Source organism: Mugil cephalus, chromosome 21 (genome assembly GCF_022458985.1).
Source record: "Mugil cephalus isolate CIBA_MC_2020 chromosome 21, CIBA_Mcephalus_1.1, whole genome shotgun sequence".
Taxonomy (NCBI): Eukaryota; Metazoa; Chordata; class Actinopteri; order Mugiliformes; family Mugilidae; genus Mugil; species Mugil cephalus.
The window spans coordinates 3,085,383-3,104,133 of record NC_061790.1 but is presented as its reverse complement, the minus strand read 5'-3'; the positions used below and the strand labels follow the sequence as shown (position 1 = coordinate 3,104,133).

Genomic DNA, 18,751 nt, shown 5'->3' with positions numbered 1-18,751 from the left:
AGAGTGAAGCTAGTGATCAAAGCAAGTCAAACCGTTGCACGTTTTCGCTTTGTACTCATCAAAGCTTTCTTAATTTTTTCAAAAACAGAAGAAAATGTGGGTTAAGTCTTGTAATAATTGCGTTTACACGTCCTTTTTTTTTGGCTCGTTTTGGGCAATATTGACATTTCTGGTTCGACGGGACGCGTTTCCGGCCCCAGCGTACTTTCGCACCAGCGACGTGTGAATAGGGGTGGTCCCGGTCTGTCGGAGAGGGGAAGGCCTCGCTCGGGTCTATTTATTTCTCCTTTCTCGCACACTCCCACGCAACTAACGTCTCCGCAAATGCATTTTACCCGAGTCGGCGGACGGCTCGCGGCTGCTTTACGCGTTTTTGGAGTCGAGCGGGACGCCGGGACGCCCCCCGCTTTTCGCTCGTCGGTCGTAGCGTCCGAACGTCCAGCTGATTGCCGTTGAGTTCAAACCCAGCCGTTTTTTTTTTTTTTTTTTGTTTGACTTAACGGAAGGATACCTCTCTCCCCTGTTTTTTGTTGTGTATGTGCGGCTCCTGCGCCTCCTCTCTCTCTCTCTTCGGCCCGGTTTGTTTTGTGTGGACTTTAAAAAGAAGCCAGGATCGTTTTTTTTTTTTGTTAACTTCACCGTTGTTGTTTTTTTCTTTGAAATCTCTTCCTCGTTTTTTTTTTTTTTTTTTTTTTTTTAAAAAAAAAAAAAACGACAAGGCCTCGGACTCATCCCCGGCCTCGAGTTATTCCATATTTTTATTTTTTTTTTCTTTCTTTTTTGTGTTGGTGGAAGTCATGGGAGACACTAGTGAACGAAGCAAACCTCCGAGTCTACCGCCCCGGTGTCCCTGTGGATTTTGGGGGTAAGTCTTAACTATTATATATATATTTATACATATGTATGTAAAAAAAATAATAAAAATTAGATAAGTCACACTAAAACCACCCCTATCTTTGAGCTGGAAGACAAATCCAACGGGTTCAACTGGTCCAAAAGCCCATTGTTGTTGTTCTGTGTTGTGTATAGGCCGAGGGTGGGGGGTTGGGTAAGTTAGCTGATAAATAAACCACCGAGCTTCAATTTATTTTTGGTTTTTAAAAAGCTAAATCACAATGGTTTTTTTTTTAAAAAAAGTTTGCAACCTCCACCCGGTCGACGGGTTATTATTTTATTATTTCGGAACCGTCCTCTATCGTGTTTTTTGAGGCAGTTTCTGAGCCCACAGGAGGTGACGTATCCGAGATAGAGAATGATTTATTGCGAGCAGGTTCCCCTTTTTTAAAAAAAAAAAAAAAAACTAGCCCTTGTTTTTGTTTTGTTTTCTCGCGCATTAGCTCGAAGAAACGCGGAAATAAAAGCGTTAATCTCCTGTTTTATTTATTTATTTATTTATTTATTTATTTTTTAAAGAAACTACACCCAAAACCGTGCTATTTAACCGTTCTCTTTGAGTTATTTTACACCCACTCCCCTCTTCTTCCTTCCTTCTTTCTTTTTCTTTCTTTCTTCTTCTTTTTTTTTTTTTGTCAAGTGCTGGATGTGTGTTGCATACAGGATGTGATTCACTAATGTCTCCCTCTACTGTGTTAGCACATAAGGAGAAATGACTAATCTCTTTAACCAAGACAATCAAACACGCCTATTGCTCACAGGGATTTAAACCACACCGTGGTTATATGTTATAACTGGCATGAGTATTATTGACTCACTGTAAACGACGACGCCAGCCGGGGAGATGATAGCCACCCCCTTCTGCTCTGAGGTGTTATCAATACAGGACATTGTCATATGACTTGTCATTTGATTAGCAGGCCTCCTCCCACAACCCCTTCCTCCAGCTCCTCTTCCTCCTCTCAGCCCACCGAGATTCCCTTCATTTTGTGCAGCCCGTGAACTGAACCCAGTAAACCCACCTGTCAACGTCAGGTGACGCGAGTGGCAGCGGTTTATTATGGCTCAGAATAACACCTGGCCCGAAGGGCTGCACGCCCTGCCCCGTCCCACGCAGGCTCCTCGCACATGTCGCCCACAAACTCAAGGCCTCTTGAAAGCCAGCTTGAAGGGATCGTGTTCAAGCGCCGGGTCCTGCACCCGGTAAAGCCTCTGAGCTTGGCGGTGTTATTAATGATATGTCTCCGAGCGTTACACGCAGCGTTCGAGTGCATCAATATGTAGGGATATTTAAGCCTCAGTGTGGCTCATTCCAGCTCAGATGTCACGGATAGTGTTGGTTTTTCGCTTTTAGTCTTGAAATTGCACGTTATTATGAGTAATTATGACCTGTTTCCACCAGGTGTTTTTGTTCTTGTCATGGTTTTAAAGGGGAAATGAAGCATTCAGTCAAGTAAATCACATTTTATAGACGGAGTTTCGCTCTTATAAACGTAAATGTAGTGAGAAATGTTAGCACGTGCGGAGAAAATACGGTGGCGGTTATGTTTCTTTTAGCATGAACGCCGCCATCTTGTCGTACTGTGGTCCATGACGTCATGGGGTTGGTGATGCTAATCTAAGAGCTTGAGAAAGACGGATGTTGAAGGATATATAGTGGTTAGATGGTTTACTTATGCCGCGTTTTAATGTGCTAGCTAGGCGTACCTGCTACAAACGGGGCGTTGCAGTGTTTCTTTTCGGACATGTTTCAGTGAAAGCATCACCGCTTCCAATGCGTCCACCTCCCGGTGTGTAAAGTGGAAAGTAGAGGACAGGTCATGGATTAAATGGTCCAGCAGATGGACTCTGAAACAGTGCCATCGGTGGACAACAGCCACACTGAGACCAACGCGCTCTTCTGTCCAAACCACTCATTTCTTCCGCTCTTAGTGGAACCGCTGCTCGGTTTCCACGGCGCATCGGTTCAAAAGCAGAACCAGTAGGATTTCAAACGGGGCTCAAGGTCCAACCGACCCCGTGACGTTTTACATAACGTCACGTCAAGATGGCGAATCCCCACCAGAAAGCCAGGTGGAAATGGCAAAAAAATAAACTTCTTTAATCTTTGATTTTAGCAACTTTGCAGCAAAGGATGTAGTTCGCGGTACAATAACCAATGCATCTCATTTCCCCTTTAAATATCCATCCCAGTAGGAATGAACTGGTCTGATTCAGAGGGCTGGCGTAAACCTTTCGATAATCTGTTCTCCTTATAACCACGTTTCTGTCTGGTTGGAATAAATTCATTCTCTGGGGTAGACATCAGGTGAGGAGTTTCCTGGAGGCATAGGAACAACAAAGAAATGAGAAATAGAAACAACAAACTAACCACTGCGTTTTAATTCACTCCTCTTCTGAGGTTTTAGTTAACCGGCTAGTTTCCGCAGTTTTCTTATCTGTGTTCTCTGCACGCTACCAGGAGGCGAGACAGTTTCAACCACCTCAAAAGCACCTTTTTCTGTGGAGTATTCTGATAAGAATTGAGTTTGGCTCTGCCAGGCTTCTTCTTCTTCTTCTTCTTCTTCTTCTTCTTCTTCTTCTTCTTCTCTAGCTACTCGAAGAAGAGCTCATCTGATTTATGTGGCTGCCATTTTTGGATAAATTCAGGCTACATGCTTGACTTTTAACTGTAATTTAGAGGATCTATAGTGGTGTGCAGATTTGGATGGGTAGTGGTGGATGTTTGGGTAGAGAAACACACCAAATATAATTTAAGGCAACTGTAAATAAATAGTAAATTAAAGGTAAAGCTGACCAGTCACGTCACTAATGCATCTGGTGCTTTACTCTTCATGATTCTCTTTGCACAATACATACATCTAAGTTAGATGCCATTCAACTAAACAAACAGATAAAGGATTTTAAGGCCTAATCTATTTTACTCACAGGTTACAGGTTATTTGTTCTTTATAGGGAAAAGACTATGCCGGCTGCAGGGGGTGTTGGTCCTGTAATCTACCGGGTGTGTCCAGGCAGCAGGGAGGTGGTGTTTGGAGACTGACCTGTATTGTTTAGATTGATTGTTTGGTTATTATTGTTTGTATTTCATTGTGATCTTGGTGAGAAACAAAAGCAAAATCTCCTTCTTTGACACCAGTCAGTTTGGGCCTTGTCCTGCTGCATTAGTCGCATGGCTGCTGTAGGAACAATGCTAGGAATACCCCACAGAGTTCCAGCTTGTTTACTACACAGAGGCTGACATCATGTGTTGGTTTGGACTGTGAAGAGAGGCCCAGACGACGAGGGAAAGACGAACCTGTAGCAAAGAGTTAAAGTCACAATCGTCCTGGGATAAAAAGCTGTTAAAACGACTCTGTTTTGGTTGGAAATGGTTTCTGTGCATGTTCATGGACCAAGGCCGAGGACTGTGGGACTGGAAAGGTGAACTCTGCATCCATTACACATCTGCCCCCCCCCCCTAACCCTACCCCCCCCCACAGGCAGCTTATTGAGTTCACTCATGTCAGATGTCAGACACACTTTGAGCTTAATGCTAGCAAGCAACCCCAGCTGCAGGGCTCGCAGTTTCAGAATATATCCACAGATTGCACATGTGAAGGTGTAGTGCAGGTTTTTTGTCACTGAATGTGAGCCCTGAATGTGACGGGGGATGAACTGACAGAAAATCAATCAATAACAGCAGCATAACCGTCCTCTGTTTGTGTGACGGCCATTTTCTCCCACATGCTCGGTTGTCGCTCGTGTGTCTTCGTTGACGATGTGGCGACACCAATGCCCCGAGGAATGAACACAGAGAGATGACTCCGCAGGGAGGTTACGAAAGGTCTCGTGTTTGTCGTTCAGGATGTGATCTGACGTGTGAAGATGTCGAAAAATGGGGAACGATATTTCCACATTTGCAGTAAATTGTGACACATCTCGATGAAACAAAAGTCTGGTTTTCCAGAGAGTTTAGCTTCATTTTTTGCCAGACACTTAATCCATTTGATTAGTTTCTTATGAAACAGTTTTCTTTTCACTTTTGTACGAAGTAAAACCCACCGATAACCGTTCCCTTTTCTTTCTTCTCAGGTCCAGTAAAACCATGAATCTATGCTCCAAATGTTTTGCCGGTAAGTCTCTCCTCATTACAACACGTTTGTCATAATTAAAAGTTAAACCCCCCCATTAGAGGACTTTGAATATTACAAGTGGCATTTGCATATCATCAGGCAACAGAGAGGAAGGAGACGGGAAAACTAAAAACACGTTAGAATCTCTCTGTTGGTAAATACTCACTTGCCAGTTCATTAGGTACGCTAATGAGAATTAGCGCATTCTAATACGCTTGTAGTTTTATTTGGCGCTTTTATCTTAGAACGACCGACTGGTGAAGTTGAACATTAAAGCTAATTAGAGAATGAGCTGAAAGACTCTAAAGTGCCAAAAGAAGTGTCACTTTAAGCACCGTCATTCATATTACACATTATCCTTCTTCTTTTATTGTGAAAGTATTGATTCAAACACATTTATACTGGCTGACCCACTTCAGTTAAATGGTTAGTTTAACAGACACACAAACACGACAGAAACATTTTAGTGTTGATGTCAAACTATTTTCTCCAGGATGGTTTTCCACACTCAGCATCAAATGAACACGACTACAGTCAAAAGATGTGGTGTGGGATAGTTGTACCTGATGTTTTGGTTAATGAGTGTATCTAGAAATGGTATTTAAGCAAGAATAAAGGGGAATAATAAAGGCTTTGAAACTGAATTTTATCCCTTTTAACCCAGGTGATGCCTTCAGTCGCCTATTTTCTCAGATTCTGATTAGATAGTTTAGTTTAATCTAGTTTAACAGCACCAACTACATCTCCAGAATGATCACCCAGTTGAAATGCCACCTTTCTGACTCTGTTTTAACATCAGCTGAACATTAGAACGAGTCAGTGCAGGACTGTTGTTTATTTCCCCAGTGTACCTAATGAACTGGCAAGTGAGTATGTTTCTGATTGTAGTAAATGATCGTGTTGCAGCAGTCTGATTTTTATGCTAATACTGAGTGATTTGATCGTTGCTTTCTCTGCTGCTTAACTATAATCTGACCCTTTGTGAGGTAAAAGTTTTGTAGTGGTTCACCTGTTGTTTAACTACAGATATAACACATGCAGAGATTTAAATCCCCCGTGCATGGATGCATGGATGCATGGATGCATGCATGGTCTCCTGTGTCTGTCTTTGCAGCTGGTTACCTCTCACATATAGAAGCAAACAAAGTGCTTTCACATGTATTTCTTGGTACGTTTCTCTCCTGACAGCCAGACACACATTCTAGGTAAAAAGCTCACGTTGAAACGAAGATGGAGGATTATATGGTTCTTCTTCCTGCTTTCTGGGTTTTGTTTTTGAAGCCAGTCGACAAGTGACAAGATAAAAGAGACAAAAAACCCAATTACAAATTTAGAAAATGTCACCGTACGCATTGCGTTTTTTTTTTTTTTTTTTTTTTTGTGGCGCCTCCGGCCCGGTTCAGGTGCACGGGTCGAGGGCGGCGCCGACGCAGCGCCGTCGGTGGCCATGGAAACCGAGCGAGCATGGCAGACGGCGAGGACCTCAGGGTTTCGACTCGGAGTCTGGCATCACAGACAGCAGCGACGCTCAGAATAGACTCAATACACAGGAGTATGAAGGCCAGGCAAGAAGTGGGTTAGCCCACACTGGAAGGGACGGGTCGGCGCGAGAGACGACGTCCTCTGAGAGTAGCGTTAAAAAAGAGACCGAGGTGCAAGTTTCTCTCGCCAAGTTATGTTTGATGAGAGCACATTTTCTTTCCTGCTCTGTAGCAGAGTGAGCTGCCAGAGGATGGACACAGGGGGGAAGGGGTTTTACACATGAAGGCTGCAGCTAATGATTGTTTTCTCATTTAAATATTGAGCATCGACTCCTTCCCTCACATGTCGATCAGTCTAATGTGGGCCCGTGTGGTTCACAGTTGAATAGAGCTGCTGTGTAACGGGGAATAACTGAAGCTATATTGGTTCGGAGTTTCCACGGAGTCTGAAACAGTCTGAAATCTGATAATCCCAATTTAAGGCCTTAACAAGGTCTTAAATTACATTTAGTCAAGTCTTAAGTCCATTTGTTACCACTTCATGTGCAGTGTGACCCCCTCCGGTCCCTGGAGCCCACCCCAGGGATGGAGGTGGTAGTTGAAGAACAACCACTTTAGTCATTTTGAAAGTAATTCTCTAATTTTTCTTATTTTTTTTGTACTTAGATCTTGTGTAGATCTTAAATTTAACCCACGCTGGTTAAAAAGGTCTCAAAAAGTCACTTGTTCAAACCTGCAGAAACCCTGTGACTCCTATCACAGTGAAAACGTAGAGCCACCATCAGATTGTGGACGAAAAAAAAATTCCCTAACGCCTACTTTGATGGAAAAAGGAAATGTGACTAGACGACCATAAACACTAGGATCCGAAAGAGTGTTTAAAAGGACTGCTGGGCTTGTAGAGCTCTGAGAAGACGTTTCTTCAGTTCTTTCAGCTTCTTCAACACAGTTTTGGACATACACCGTAACCTGGATGACTGAGAACCGTCACAGACACAAACGCTGAGCAAGACTGTACCGGGAAACTCTGCGCACAGTTAAATCTGACGAACAGCTGACGCAGAATCGTTCAGGAAAAACCAGAATACCGAAGGAAGCGGAGGCAAAACATAATAACATGTGTTGGTTTTCTCATGGCAGAGCATTAACTCACTCACCAGCCTGGAAGCCAGACTGGAACAACCTCCTCTGGGGGATTGGCAACGTCCCGGCAACGATCTGCCAGTTAAATAGTTTGGCCCGGGCTTTAATGTGGCGATGGACGGAAGGGCAACATTAGTCGTGCACATCATCTGAGCAGCCTGGAGTTGAATTAGTTGACAACTGAGAAACATTTTAACAGCCATGAAGTCGGGTTTAGTGAGGGCTGGTTATTTTAGAGTGCACGTGATTACACTGGTGTGCCTAATAAACTGGCAAGGGAGTATTTCTGTTGAGTGTAGGACTATGTAGACGGAAATCTAGCCTCATATGGGCTGGAACGGTAAAAAGATGTATGCATACTCAGTACGTTCATTTAAATTTATTGTAGGTGCACCTGTTGAATATGCACTCACTGTATCTTTAGCACGGAGCACTGTTAAACTTTAAGCTTTGTAGGTTTTAATTTAGCAGAATTTAACAGTGTTGTTCGTGAGGGAGACTTGTTTGGTCTAAACTGCTGCTTCTAACGTGCATGTGACAGGTCTGGCGTGAAGGTGGTGTAGCAGGTGTTGTTAAGGACTGTGGTTTTGTCACAGCTCGTGTTGTGTGAGAGTGAGAGTTTGTGTGAGAGTAGCCGGCCTTATTCGGGTCGGCTGAGCCCACATGTACGTCCGTTTAACCTCGGAGAGGTTTGTTTATGCTCGTCATCTGCGGTGCTGGCTCTGCGTCATTTCCTGGTTCCAATCACACGCGACGCTCGTGTTTAAAAGTCAGTTTGTCTGCATTAAAATGTCTAATGCATGCAGGATACTAGTGCAGGTATCGGAGGGCGACGTATCCCTGTGTACATACCTGGCCTTTATGTAGCCTGTATGCCTTTATGTTATTGTGTTTCATTGTGTGTGTACGTGGACTCACCTTCTGCACAATGGCAGGCTAAGCTAATCTAATAAACTTATCGCTGTTTGCCTCCCTTGTAACTACAACTGCAGTGTTTTCTAACACTTGTTACATAAACCTGTTACGGACATAGTAACAAGTGGTTTGTGGCGTTCAGCTGTTTCTCTGCCACAAACCATAAACAGGTGTTTGCAGATTCTCTTTTCTCCACTCCCCTTCTCTCTGTTTGTCCTGTGTCCTCGTCCCTCTTTCTTTTTTTTTTTTTTTTCCTCCCCTAACATTCCTCTCCACTCCCTCTCTTGTCGTCCTTGACCGCAGACATCCAGAAGAAGCAGCCGGGGGACGACTGCACCTCCAAGCCCCTCCAAAGCACTGGGAGTAGCCAATCGCCCGTTTTCAGTAGCGAGACGAGCAGTAGCAGTAGCCAATCCCTAACGTCGTCGTCTTCGTCTTCGTCGTCGTCGTCGTCGTCGCCGGCCTCTGGCTCCGAGCAGCCGTCGGCCGAAGAGCCCTCGCCCACGTTTTCCAGCACGAGGGAAGGTGAGATCTCTCCGCCAGCGTTTCCACGCTCACAGATGTCCTTCAGGGACACAAAAACATGCAAATAAACCATCTGCTATAAAGAAAAAAGAAAACAAATGGGACACTTGCCACTGGTGTCAACTGCTGCGTTTCCATTCCCCCCAAGAATCACAATAAAAAACTGGTAATGGAAAACCTCTATCTACCTAAATGTCTAAAGCTGAAACACTTCTATGCTCTCGTGACGTATCGATATGAAAGTGTATTACAACTGGAGATGATGCAGGGGGTCACGTAGGAACGATGATGCAATAAATGTGGTAAACGTCCTCGACGTAGTCGCAGCCATAGCTCGCTTTTGGCTATTGCTAACGGCTAACGGGGCTCCACCTCAATAATATGGAACTGGGTTGGTTGTCGTAAGGTGGATGTGGACCAACTTGTCCCATATATAAGGTTTGCAAAAAAAAAAAAGATAATGGATAAAGGATAGTAACACAATTAATTTATTCCACCACGAGCCTGAGTACGACGAGAGCTAGCAAACGAGTCAGGAGAAAGAAATCAGACGTCCCTGATTTCCGTTTTGGATGACTTGTCCCCCGGCTAAAGCTGTCCCCGAAAATGACCTTGATTTTTAGTTTTTTATGTGTGAGGAAAAAAATGTTGCGTGCAGACTACAGTTATTACGGTAATCGGTCGTGCTGCTGTTGACATCACAGACATAGCAGTTTGTTTAAATATGTCAAAATAAATGAAACCATGATTGTCCGTGTTTCTTCATTTTCATCATGATAACATTTAATTTATCTAATGCTGTGAATGTCCCAGGATTTCATTTCAGAAATCTGGCCACTTTACCGTAAATAAAAAAAAAAACGATGCCGTAATTTACTGACGTATTCAGTCAGTCCATGGAAACGCAGCTACTGACAACTAATTGAAAAAGAAAATGTTTGATAAATCGTGCGGCGAAGTGTTTATCACAGAGTTGGCAAATAATCCATCGCTGGCTGTGTGTGGCGAGGTGCTGCAGGAGAAACCTGACTGTCTGTTCTTCTTGTCTTTATATCCAGTAGGACAGTACAGACAGATATAGAACATGGCTGACACCAGACATAACGCTGTGACTGGGTTCAGTCACAAGCTGGTGGGGCACTGAAGCCTTCACACCAAGCTCTCACGTGTTGCTGTGAAGCCTTCTCTATCTTTAAATGGGTCCTCTGCTTGACTCACAGTAAAGACGTAGGAATCAGCAACAACAATGGTAATGCCGCAGTACAGAGTGACACATTGTACAAGGACAACTGGAACGCACATACAGCTTAGGACACACAGAACACATTCCTCTGAGAGACCATGACGTTTTTACATGAACCTGAACCAAATTTGGCAGAATTTAAATTTTTTTTGTCCACTTAGAGTAAGAAGTTGTCTTTTTTTTTGCTTTGTTTTTAGCAGGATATTGTTTATTTGCACCTCAAACCACTATAGAAACATGAGCATTCATCAGATTAAATGTTTTTTCTTCTACTTTTGGTCTCCACCACATACAGACAATAACAATAATACCGCAGAACAAAGTGATACACAGTAGAAAAACATGTGTTTCTGTTTATTTTCTGCCTGAATGACCAGTAGCTTTAGCATCATTGAAGTAACTGTTAATTGATGTTGTTTATTCACACTTGAAGCACAAACATTAGAATTCATCAGATACATTTTTCTTTGGTCTCCACCAACTGCAAAGCCAACAACAATGATAACACCCCAGTAGAAAAACACACTGTGGTGTAAATCAACAGTGAACAAGTTTTTTTTTGTTTTGTTTTTAGCAAGATGTTGTTTATTTACACATCAAACACTCGGAGATACATCAGAGTTTATCAGATTCATTTATTTAACTTCTTTAACTTCTACTTTTGGTCTCCACCACCTGCACCAGTGAATTGTCCGACTCTTAAATGCTCCTATCTGTTAGCTGCTAACTGTGTCTGTCTGTTTTTCATTTTCCACCTCGTTTCATATCGTGTCATGTGAAATGTGTCCACTTTAAAGAAACACACAAATGAACATGTTGTTGAAAGGGTTGTTCTCACATGCAGCTCAGGAAAAACACAGTTCACCGTTCTCTCTCTGAATAACCGATATGTTCACAATTATACGAGTCTGTATAGGAAGATGTTCAAGCAGTTATATTTGTCTCTCTGCTTTTGGTCTCCACCACCAGTGAAAGTGAATTATCTGAGTCCTTCAGCTGCTTAATGCTCCTGTGTGTTAGCTGCTCAGTGTGTTTATCCTCTCTGATGTGTGAGTAAATACCAGTCGCATTTACCACCTACATGTAAAATCAGGATATGCTGTAAATCGGCGTGTTCACAGATTGTTGTTGAAAGGGTTGTTCTGCCATTTAAGCTAAACCACTTCACACTTGGTGCATTATCTGTCCCTGCTGAAGGATTTAGTCGTTTTAGGATCCTATAAAGAGTAATTTAATAACTGTAACGAAGCGCACGTCGGCCAGGAATTAAGAAAACGTTAAAATAAAGATTGTTTACCTAAATTCCCAATTTAAAGCGATTTGTTGGTCGTCCAGCTCTTTGTAGTCGGTCACTGGTGGATGCTCCAGGCTCTGGTTGCCTAGGTAACGCATTTATATAGAGGGTATGCGTTGACGTCGCTGCTGCCTGAGGCCACGCCCCCCTGAGTGATAAAAACACGGTGAAATGTATTAGTAAATACAACGAAACCGGAAAATTAAGGACAATTAGACTCAACAACACAATGATCAACACAAGGTAGCCTGAATTTGGAAAATTGGACTAGCTTTGGTTTAAGTTAGCTTTAGGTCATTTCAGTTGTGATAAATGGAGCTGAATAAAAGATGCTAACGCTAAGAGCTTCCAGTTGTTTATTGTAATGCAGCGATCCATTTACGCTAAAGCCTATGATTCAAACTGATGCTGCTAACCTCCATGTTCAGCTGTCACTTTCCAACCGTCTCCACCCATGGAGACTTCACTTTGCTGTGACATCACGTCCATACCCTCTATACTGTGAAATAGAAAACATCAAAGTACTGCTAGCGTATGGACAGAGCTAGGTCTTCTTGCGTTACTGCTCTCTACTTGGTGAGGAACGCTCCAGGTTCACCGTCAACGTGGTGAATTTGGTGCTGGTGAACCTTATGTTGTTGTTTCTTTGCATTAAACGTTTGGAGAGAAATTAGTTCAACTCGTCTGTCACCATTTCAAGTTGCTGAATTTCATTCGATCTTCATGGTCTCTTGTCTCCACATGGCCGCTAGTCTCTTCCTGTGTGTACTCCCCTTCAGACCCTGACATTTACTCTACAGTCGGTGCTTTTGAAAGCGTAAAAATAAACGATGATCAGTTTAACGGCATAATACAGTCGGTGTGCGTAGTGTAATTGTAAGTTTTGATTTCAGCATCTGAGTCTCTGTTATAGAAGGAGGTCATTTCACATCACGTCTCACTCTGCTTTTTCCGTCTCCAGGCGTGTCGTCCACAGAAACCGCCCAAGGCACACTCTGCACACCCACAAAACGTCCACGAGAATCAGGTACAGCCAGCCTCCAGCCCCCCCCCCCCACCTCCTCGCTACCCACATGTCCTGCCCCACTTTGAGCGCTAACTCTTAACCCCCTCCCTCCCTCCCCCCACGCCGCTTGTTTCCAGGCTCAGAGAGCGAGGCGACGCCGGAGAAGCGACCACGGACGGAAGAGAAGGACGGGAGCGGCGAAGAGGCCCGCGGGACGCCCAAGCAGAAGAACCGCCGGCGCTGCTACCGCTGCCAAACCAAGCTAGAGCTGGTTCAGCAGGAACTGGGCTCCTGTCGCTGTGGTCAGTATCAGCCGCCTCAGCAAAGCTCCTCCCGTAACATTACTGACTCGGTTCAGCCCGGCCTGGTTGGAACGGGTCCTGTTGTTGTTTAGAGACCACACAAACATCCTCCCATAAACCTTTTGGTCCGGTTGTGTTTCTGTTGGAAACTGATTGTGCTCGAGCCAATCAGATGGTTTGGTCGGGGCTTAATGTGATGATGATGGGCTGAAGAGTAGTTTTGGTCGTAGGACAATCCGGTCGTATGCAGAGTAGGGCTGTAATTAGATTAAAAATAATCTTGATTAGAGAGATGCTGCGATCTCTTCATAAAACCCATTTATACTTATACAGGCCAAAAGTCTGGAAACAACTTCAAGTTTCTGTTCACAATGCGTTGAGTTTTATTTATTCTGGGATGTATTTACTGCACACTTTGCTTTTATTGTATATTAATGTTACCAGAACATTCCTGAATAAATGTAAAGAAGAAAAGAAGGGTTTAGTTTTGGGGTCGAGAAGATTTTCAAGAGGGTTTGCAAAAGTTTAAAAAAAAAAAAAAACTAATCACAGTTTGCATTATTTACTTTAAATCTTTGCGTTTTGAGAGTCTGCATACAAATATCCCTTGTGGAACGAATGCCTCGTATATGTCATGATGAAGGCCAGAGGACTGAAAGCTAAATATGAACGTAAACATAAATCTGACAGTGGAAGAGGAATATGACAGACATCAGGGCTTTAGCGATACATTAATCTCACGATACGATACACGATATTCTGCCAACGATACGATTCAGTATCATTCGATAGATTTACATCGTTTTCTGAAAGATTTTAAAAGGACACTGTGATTTTAGTGTTCATTGACTTGGATTGAATTAATAGAACTGAAAACTGAAAGCATCAGTTACACAAAATATATTGCCGGACTGGACCTACAAGCCTTTCAATGGCGTTGCACATTACCTGCATTTTTAATTTAACCAATCTATCATAAATATGTCTGACATTTATAAAAAACCAAAGGGTTTGAAAATCGGTTGAAAATTCCGTGAGTTATGATGGTTTTAATCGTTGATGGACCTCAACGTGCCAGACGAAACACGGGGATTTGAATGGGACTTAATGTATCGATACTCGCGGCTGAATAATCGATACTTTCTGGGAAAACAAAATATCAATATATATCGTGGGATCGATAAAATTGCTCAGCCCTAACAGACATTATGTACAGTGTCGGTCATCCAGTGTAGGCATGTGTCAATAGAGGTAAACATTATAGTAATACCACAAAATCACCTGTATAATAACTATATGGAATTGTTTCAAATGCCTCTAAATTAACTGATTTCAAATCAATTCATGAAAACAACAGCGATATTATTTTCCTGGTGATACGGGCAGTATCACCAGTATCATCAGTCTGATCAGTGCAGTCCGAGGGCGGAGCCACACTATCGATGCCCCGCCCACACTTCAACAGTAGAATAAGATATAAAAACACGTAAAACAAGTAGTAACTAACACTAACTAGTAATTCAATCTAAATTAAACACAACGAAATAATCTGAAACAAAACTGAAGCGTTGATTTATCGCGGCTATTTTTATTCTGTGACTACTATTGCGATTGTTAGCATGCTTATGCTTGGCTACGTACGTAAACATTACCTGAGATGAAGTGCTCAGCACAGAGTCTGGATTGTTTTGTGGGAGTCCAGTGATTCCTTTTAATGGCAGCGACCCACTTCTGTCTTCTTTCATTGTTTTGGGGATATTGTAAAACGTAAGTCCTGTATTTTTAGCCTTAGCTCTATCTGCAGCGTTTCCGGTATCTGACGGTCCTAAAGATGGCGCTGTTCAGACGGTGTGACGTCACATGAAACCCATGAATTTTAGTGTTTTAGTTTGACCCAAGTCCCGCCCACTTACATGGAGTGGGTGGAGCTTATTCCTGATGCTGCAGCCTCCAGCCACCAGGGGGAGCTCTGCTAGCTTTGGCTTCACTTTATGTCCATCTATGATTTAAACACGGCCCATAATGTAACTCCAAATGGCCCCTAGCTAGACGCGCTAATTATGTGTTAGAAAAATGAAATTGTCACTGTAAATTCTTAAGAAAAGTTAAACATATTCCCTGATTTAAATGAACCTACCTGCCTGAATCACTTAGCTGCTCAAATGTACAGAGGATCTTATTTGATATATTATTATTTTTTTCTGAGGTCTGTGTCTCCGTTTTGCCACCAGGCTACGTGTTCTGCATGCTGCACCGTCTCCCCGAGCAGCACGACTGTCTGTTCGACCATCTGGGCCGCGGGCGCGAGGAGGCCGTCCTCAAGATGGTGAAGCTGGACCGCAAGGTGGGCCGCTCATGCCAACGCATCGGGGAGGAGTGCTCCTGATGGACCGGCCGTCCAGTTAGAGGAGGAGGGAGGAGGAGGAGGAGGAGGAGGAGGGAGGAATGACAAATGGGGCGATGGGTGGGAAGGGGAGGGAGGGAGGGAGGGAAGAAGAAGAAGGAGAAGAAGAAGAAGAAGAAGAGGAGGAGGATGAACCGTTGTCCTGCATCTGATCCCAAGGATTCTGGACCTGAGCTTGACGTCACCCCGTTGGAAGTCCTGATTTCTGATCCGGAGCGTCTGATTGGACCAGACCTCTGGGTGGGAGGTGGGGGGGAGGAGGATGGAGAGAGGGAGGGAGGGAGGGAGGGAGGGAGGGAGGGGGGTCGCCGCCACGTTCAGTATCGCATGTCCCCACGCACACACAGCCTTAACCCCAGCCCGTCTTCAGACCAGGGACGTGTCGCCATGGTTTCCTCCTCTGCTCTCAGCCCGGCTCAGATCATCCATGTGGATTTATTCCTCTTCTTTTTTCTTTTTTTTTTGTTCTGCATTACTACTTGGTCGCGGGGTGAAGGGTCCAGCTCTGTCCCACGGCCACTCCTCAGGTCGTCATCAGGCATCAGGCATCAGGCGGGTGGGGGGGGGGAGGGGTTAGAGTAAACCCCTCCTCCTCCGTCTCCTCCTCCTCCCTCTTCACCTCCTCCTTTTTTTTTTTTTTTTTGCATCACCAACCATGTTTTGCTCCTGCATGGTTCCTGCAGCGGTGTCATTATCTGATGATGTGAGACAGTCCAAGGATCCTTTTTAATTTTTTTTTTTTTTTTTGTTCGTTCCCCGTGTGGTCGTCATGGTGATGATAGCTCCGTTTCTACCGCTTAACCCACGGGTGTCGTGGAGGACGATACAGCCAATCCCTGCCTCTGCTCACATAATACAAGACTGTTGACACAAAACACACACACACACACAACAAGAAAACACACTAATGGACAAGAACTGCTCAGACGAATCCTCTGTGTAGCAGATCCTCTTCTTCTCCCTCGTTCCCCGTTTTTTCTTTTTGTCTCAAATATACTGAGTGGTACTGTTGCTCTGTTGATTATGATGCATTAAGGGGAAGTTTGTTTTGTTTTTTGTTTTTTTTTCCTTTCACCAGAAACGCCATCTTTCAACTTAGGGGGCGACCTGACTAACCTGGGCCGGCATCGTTACGAATCAGACTGCGTAAATCACTTACTCCCCCCCCCTTTTTTTTAAATAGTTCTATAATTTATTTCTTAATTTGTGTTTCGTGGGGTAGCATAAAGTGCATTTTCTGATTGGAGGGGGGGGGGGACTGTTTGAAATATACTACTTTAGATATTATATATATATATATATTTTTTTTTTTTGTTCTTTTCTCCACACTGATTGCCACACCGAGGGAGGGGGGAGGGTTCACGGCTCAGGTTTTAAAAGCTGGTTAATATAGAGTTTAACTCTAAACCTGACACGTGATTGGTTGACTCTACATCTCAGATTGAATCTCGGCTGCAGAAATAATGCGTCTTCTTAATGAGCCTCCACAGCCAAACCGCTTGGACTTTGTGCTGCGCATATTGTTCAGTTCCACACATCTATCTCTTCCTTCTTCTCTTAAAGGGGTTTTCTGCCAAAATCAACTTTTTGTTTTTCATTTTAGTTTGATCTGCATTAGTTCCCTCCTCCTCCTCCTCCTCCTTCGTATTTAACGTTCTGTTTGGCTGGTTTGGGCATTTAAAACGTGTTCTCGGTGCAGAATCTCCCAGAAATATTCTGAGAGAAATAAAAAGTCCACAGATGTTGGTTCTGGTTGAAAGGCCCTTTAAAAAAAAACACCACTTAACTACTATGCTAATCCTCATGCACACGTTAGCGTTCCTCCTCACCCCCGTCCCGTCTTATCCCGGGGGGGACACAGCGGGGGGACGAGGGGAGGGGACGTCGTGGCTGGTTCTTATTTTGATATTTTGACAAAACCTGTTCCTTTTGTTTTATTTTTTGTTTGTTTCGTTTTCGTTTGAGTGCTAATGAGAAATGGAAAAAATGGAATATCTTTCTGTACCTTTTAAAGAAGAAATTATTTAACCTTATATCAGTTTGAGTTACTTACACCCTAGCATAGAGTGGCATATTTAGTTAAATGTATAAAAAAAAAGAAAAAAAAAAGCAAGAACATAATTCTGTCCTATTTTCTCCTTTAATTTTATCGTGTTCCATTTTCTGCTGAGGAAAATAAACTGGATTAGAGGACGTGGCGTGTCGTTGTGTCAGTTTCTTTGAGGTTTTGGGATAAAGTTGATCCCAAGTTGACGTTAAAAGTATTTCAGGGAAATATTCTGTAAGATTAAGATCAGCTGGGTTAATATTTACTTAAAATGGAAACGTGAGGACGTTTCTTGATAATTATTATGCAAATTTACAATTTAGGAATATTTTTGGAACAGTTAGGATTCATTCTTTAAGTATTTAGTGCAGTAATGGCGTCATTTGGAAGAATCTAATAATAATAATAATAATAAAGCTGCTGTTCCAATAACTGCACAATAAAACAGAATTTTACTGTTTGTTTGGGTTCGTTCCTGGTTTCTCGTCATGTTCACAGTTTAAAAACCACATGTTGGCATCATTTTGTGGCCACGGTGCTAATTTGAACATCATACTGTACACGGAGCGGTTTATTAGTAATTTACTTGTAATTTAAAGTTAAAAGAAGCCGATTTTACACATAATAAATAAAGCTGTAAATAAAAGTCGGAGTTCCTATTTAAATTTCTCTGTTCGATTTTTAATGTTTGCAGCAGCTTTTTCTCCTCGTTTCGTCTTTAGTTGTTTCAAGACAAAGTTCAAGCAGGTGAGTTTATTAGACATCTGATCAGGCATAACATTATGACCACCTTCCTAATAGTTTATAGGCGTCAGAGAATCGACGTGGGTGATTCTGTGTGTGTCTAAGTAACATCCACTTTAATGAAGTCCAAAAGTTTCCCAGTAGAACACTGAATTGTTCAAATGTTAGTTATTCCTCCTGTCAGTGGTCATAATGTTGTGGCAGATCGTGGTGTAAATGCCAGGTTGCCTTGACGACGCTGCATCGTAATGAAATCATTGTTGTGCACTCCACTTTTTTTCTTCTTGTGATGTAATTTAACTTTTTACTAACTTTTTTAACCCATAAGATTTAAGAAAAATAAACTATTAATTAAAAAATCTGACAAAAATAAACCAACGTAACAGAAACAGAACATAAAATAGTAACTGACATGTTTGTTCCCTGGACATATACAGACCATACACAGCTACACAGAGGCATCATTTCCAGATAAAGGCTCCATATCTTCAGAGAGAGTCTAGTTGTTATTGATCCTATAAATACGTTTTTTAAAAGAGGTCGTTTTAGTTGCTTCATCTCTTAGAACTTATTCATTCATTCGTTTCACTTCCAGTGTCTTGAGCTGGTGGTTTTAATGTTGTGGCTGATGAGGGGAA

At 42.9% G+C, this 18,751-nt stretch overlaps 1 protein-coding gene across 1 annotated transcript; it reads left to right on the top strand.

The window, feature by feature from the left end:
- The first annotated feature begins 287 nt into the window (after positions 1-287).
- LOC124999285 (AN1-type zinc finger protein 3-like) lies at positions 288-17,516 on the top strand. The gene is made up of 6 exons (XM_047574137.1): positions 288-865; positions 4,969-5,009; positions 8,852-9,073; positions 12,572-12,637; positions 12,754-12,918; positions 15,150-17,516. Exons 1-6 carry the CDS (start codon positions 537-539, stop codon positions 15,302-15,304), a joined length of 978 nt encoding a protein of 325 aa, XP_047430093.1. The 5' UTR covers positions 288-536; the 3' UTR covers positions 15,305-17,516.
- The last annotated feature ends 1,235 nt before the right edge of the window (positions 17,517-18,751 follow it).

What these genes read in the sequence shown, in the direction of transcription:
- LOC124999285 (XM_047574137.1), top strand. Translation starts at nt 537, where the DNA reads ATGTGCGGCTCCTGCGCCTCCTCTCTCTCTCTCTTCGGCCCGGTTTGT. An exon ending in TGTCCCTGTGGATTTTGGGG is followed by an intron (nt 866 to 4,968) that starts GTAAGTCTTAAC and finishes CTTTCTTCTCAG; the next exon opens with GTCCAGTAAAACCATGAATC. An exon ending in ATGCTCCAAATGTTTTGCCG is followed by an intron (nt 5,010 to 8,851) that starts GTAAGTCTCTCC and finishes CCTTGACCGCAG; the next exon opens with ACATCCAGAAGAAGCAGCCG.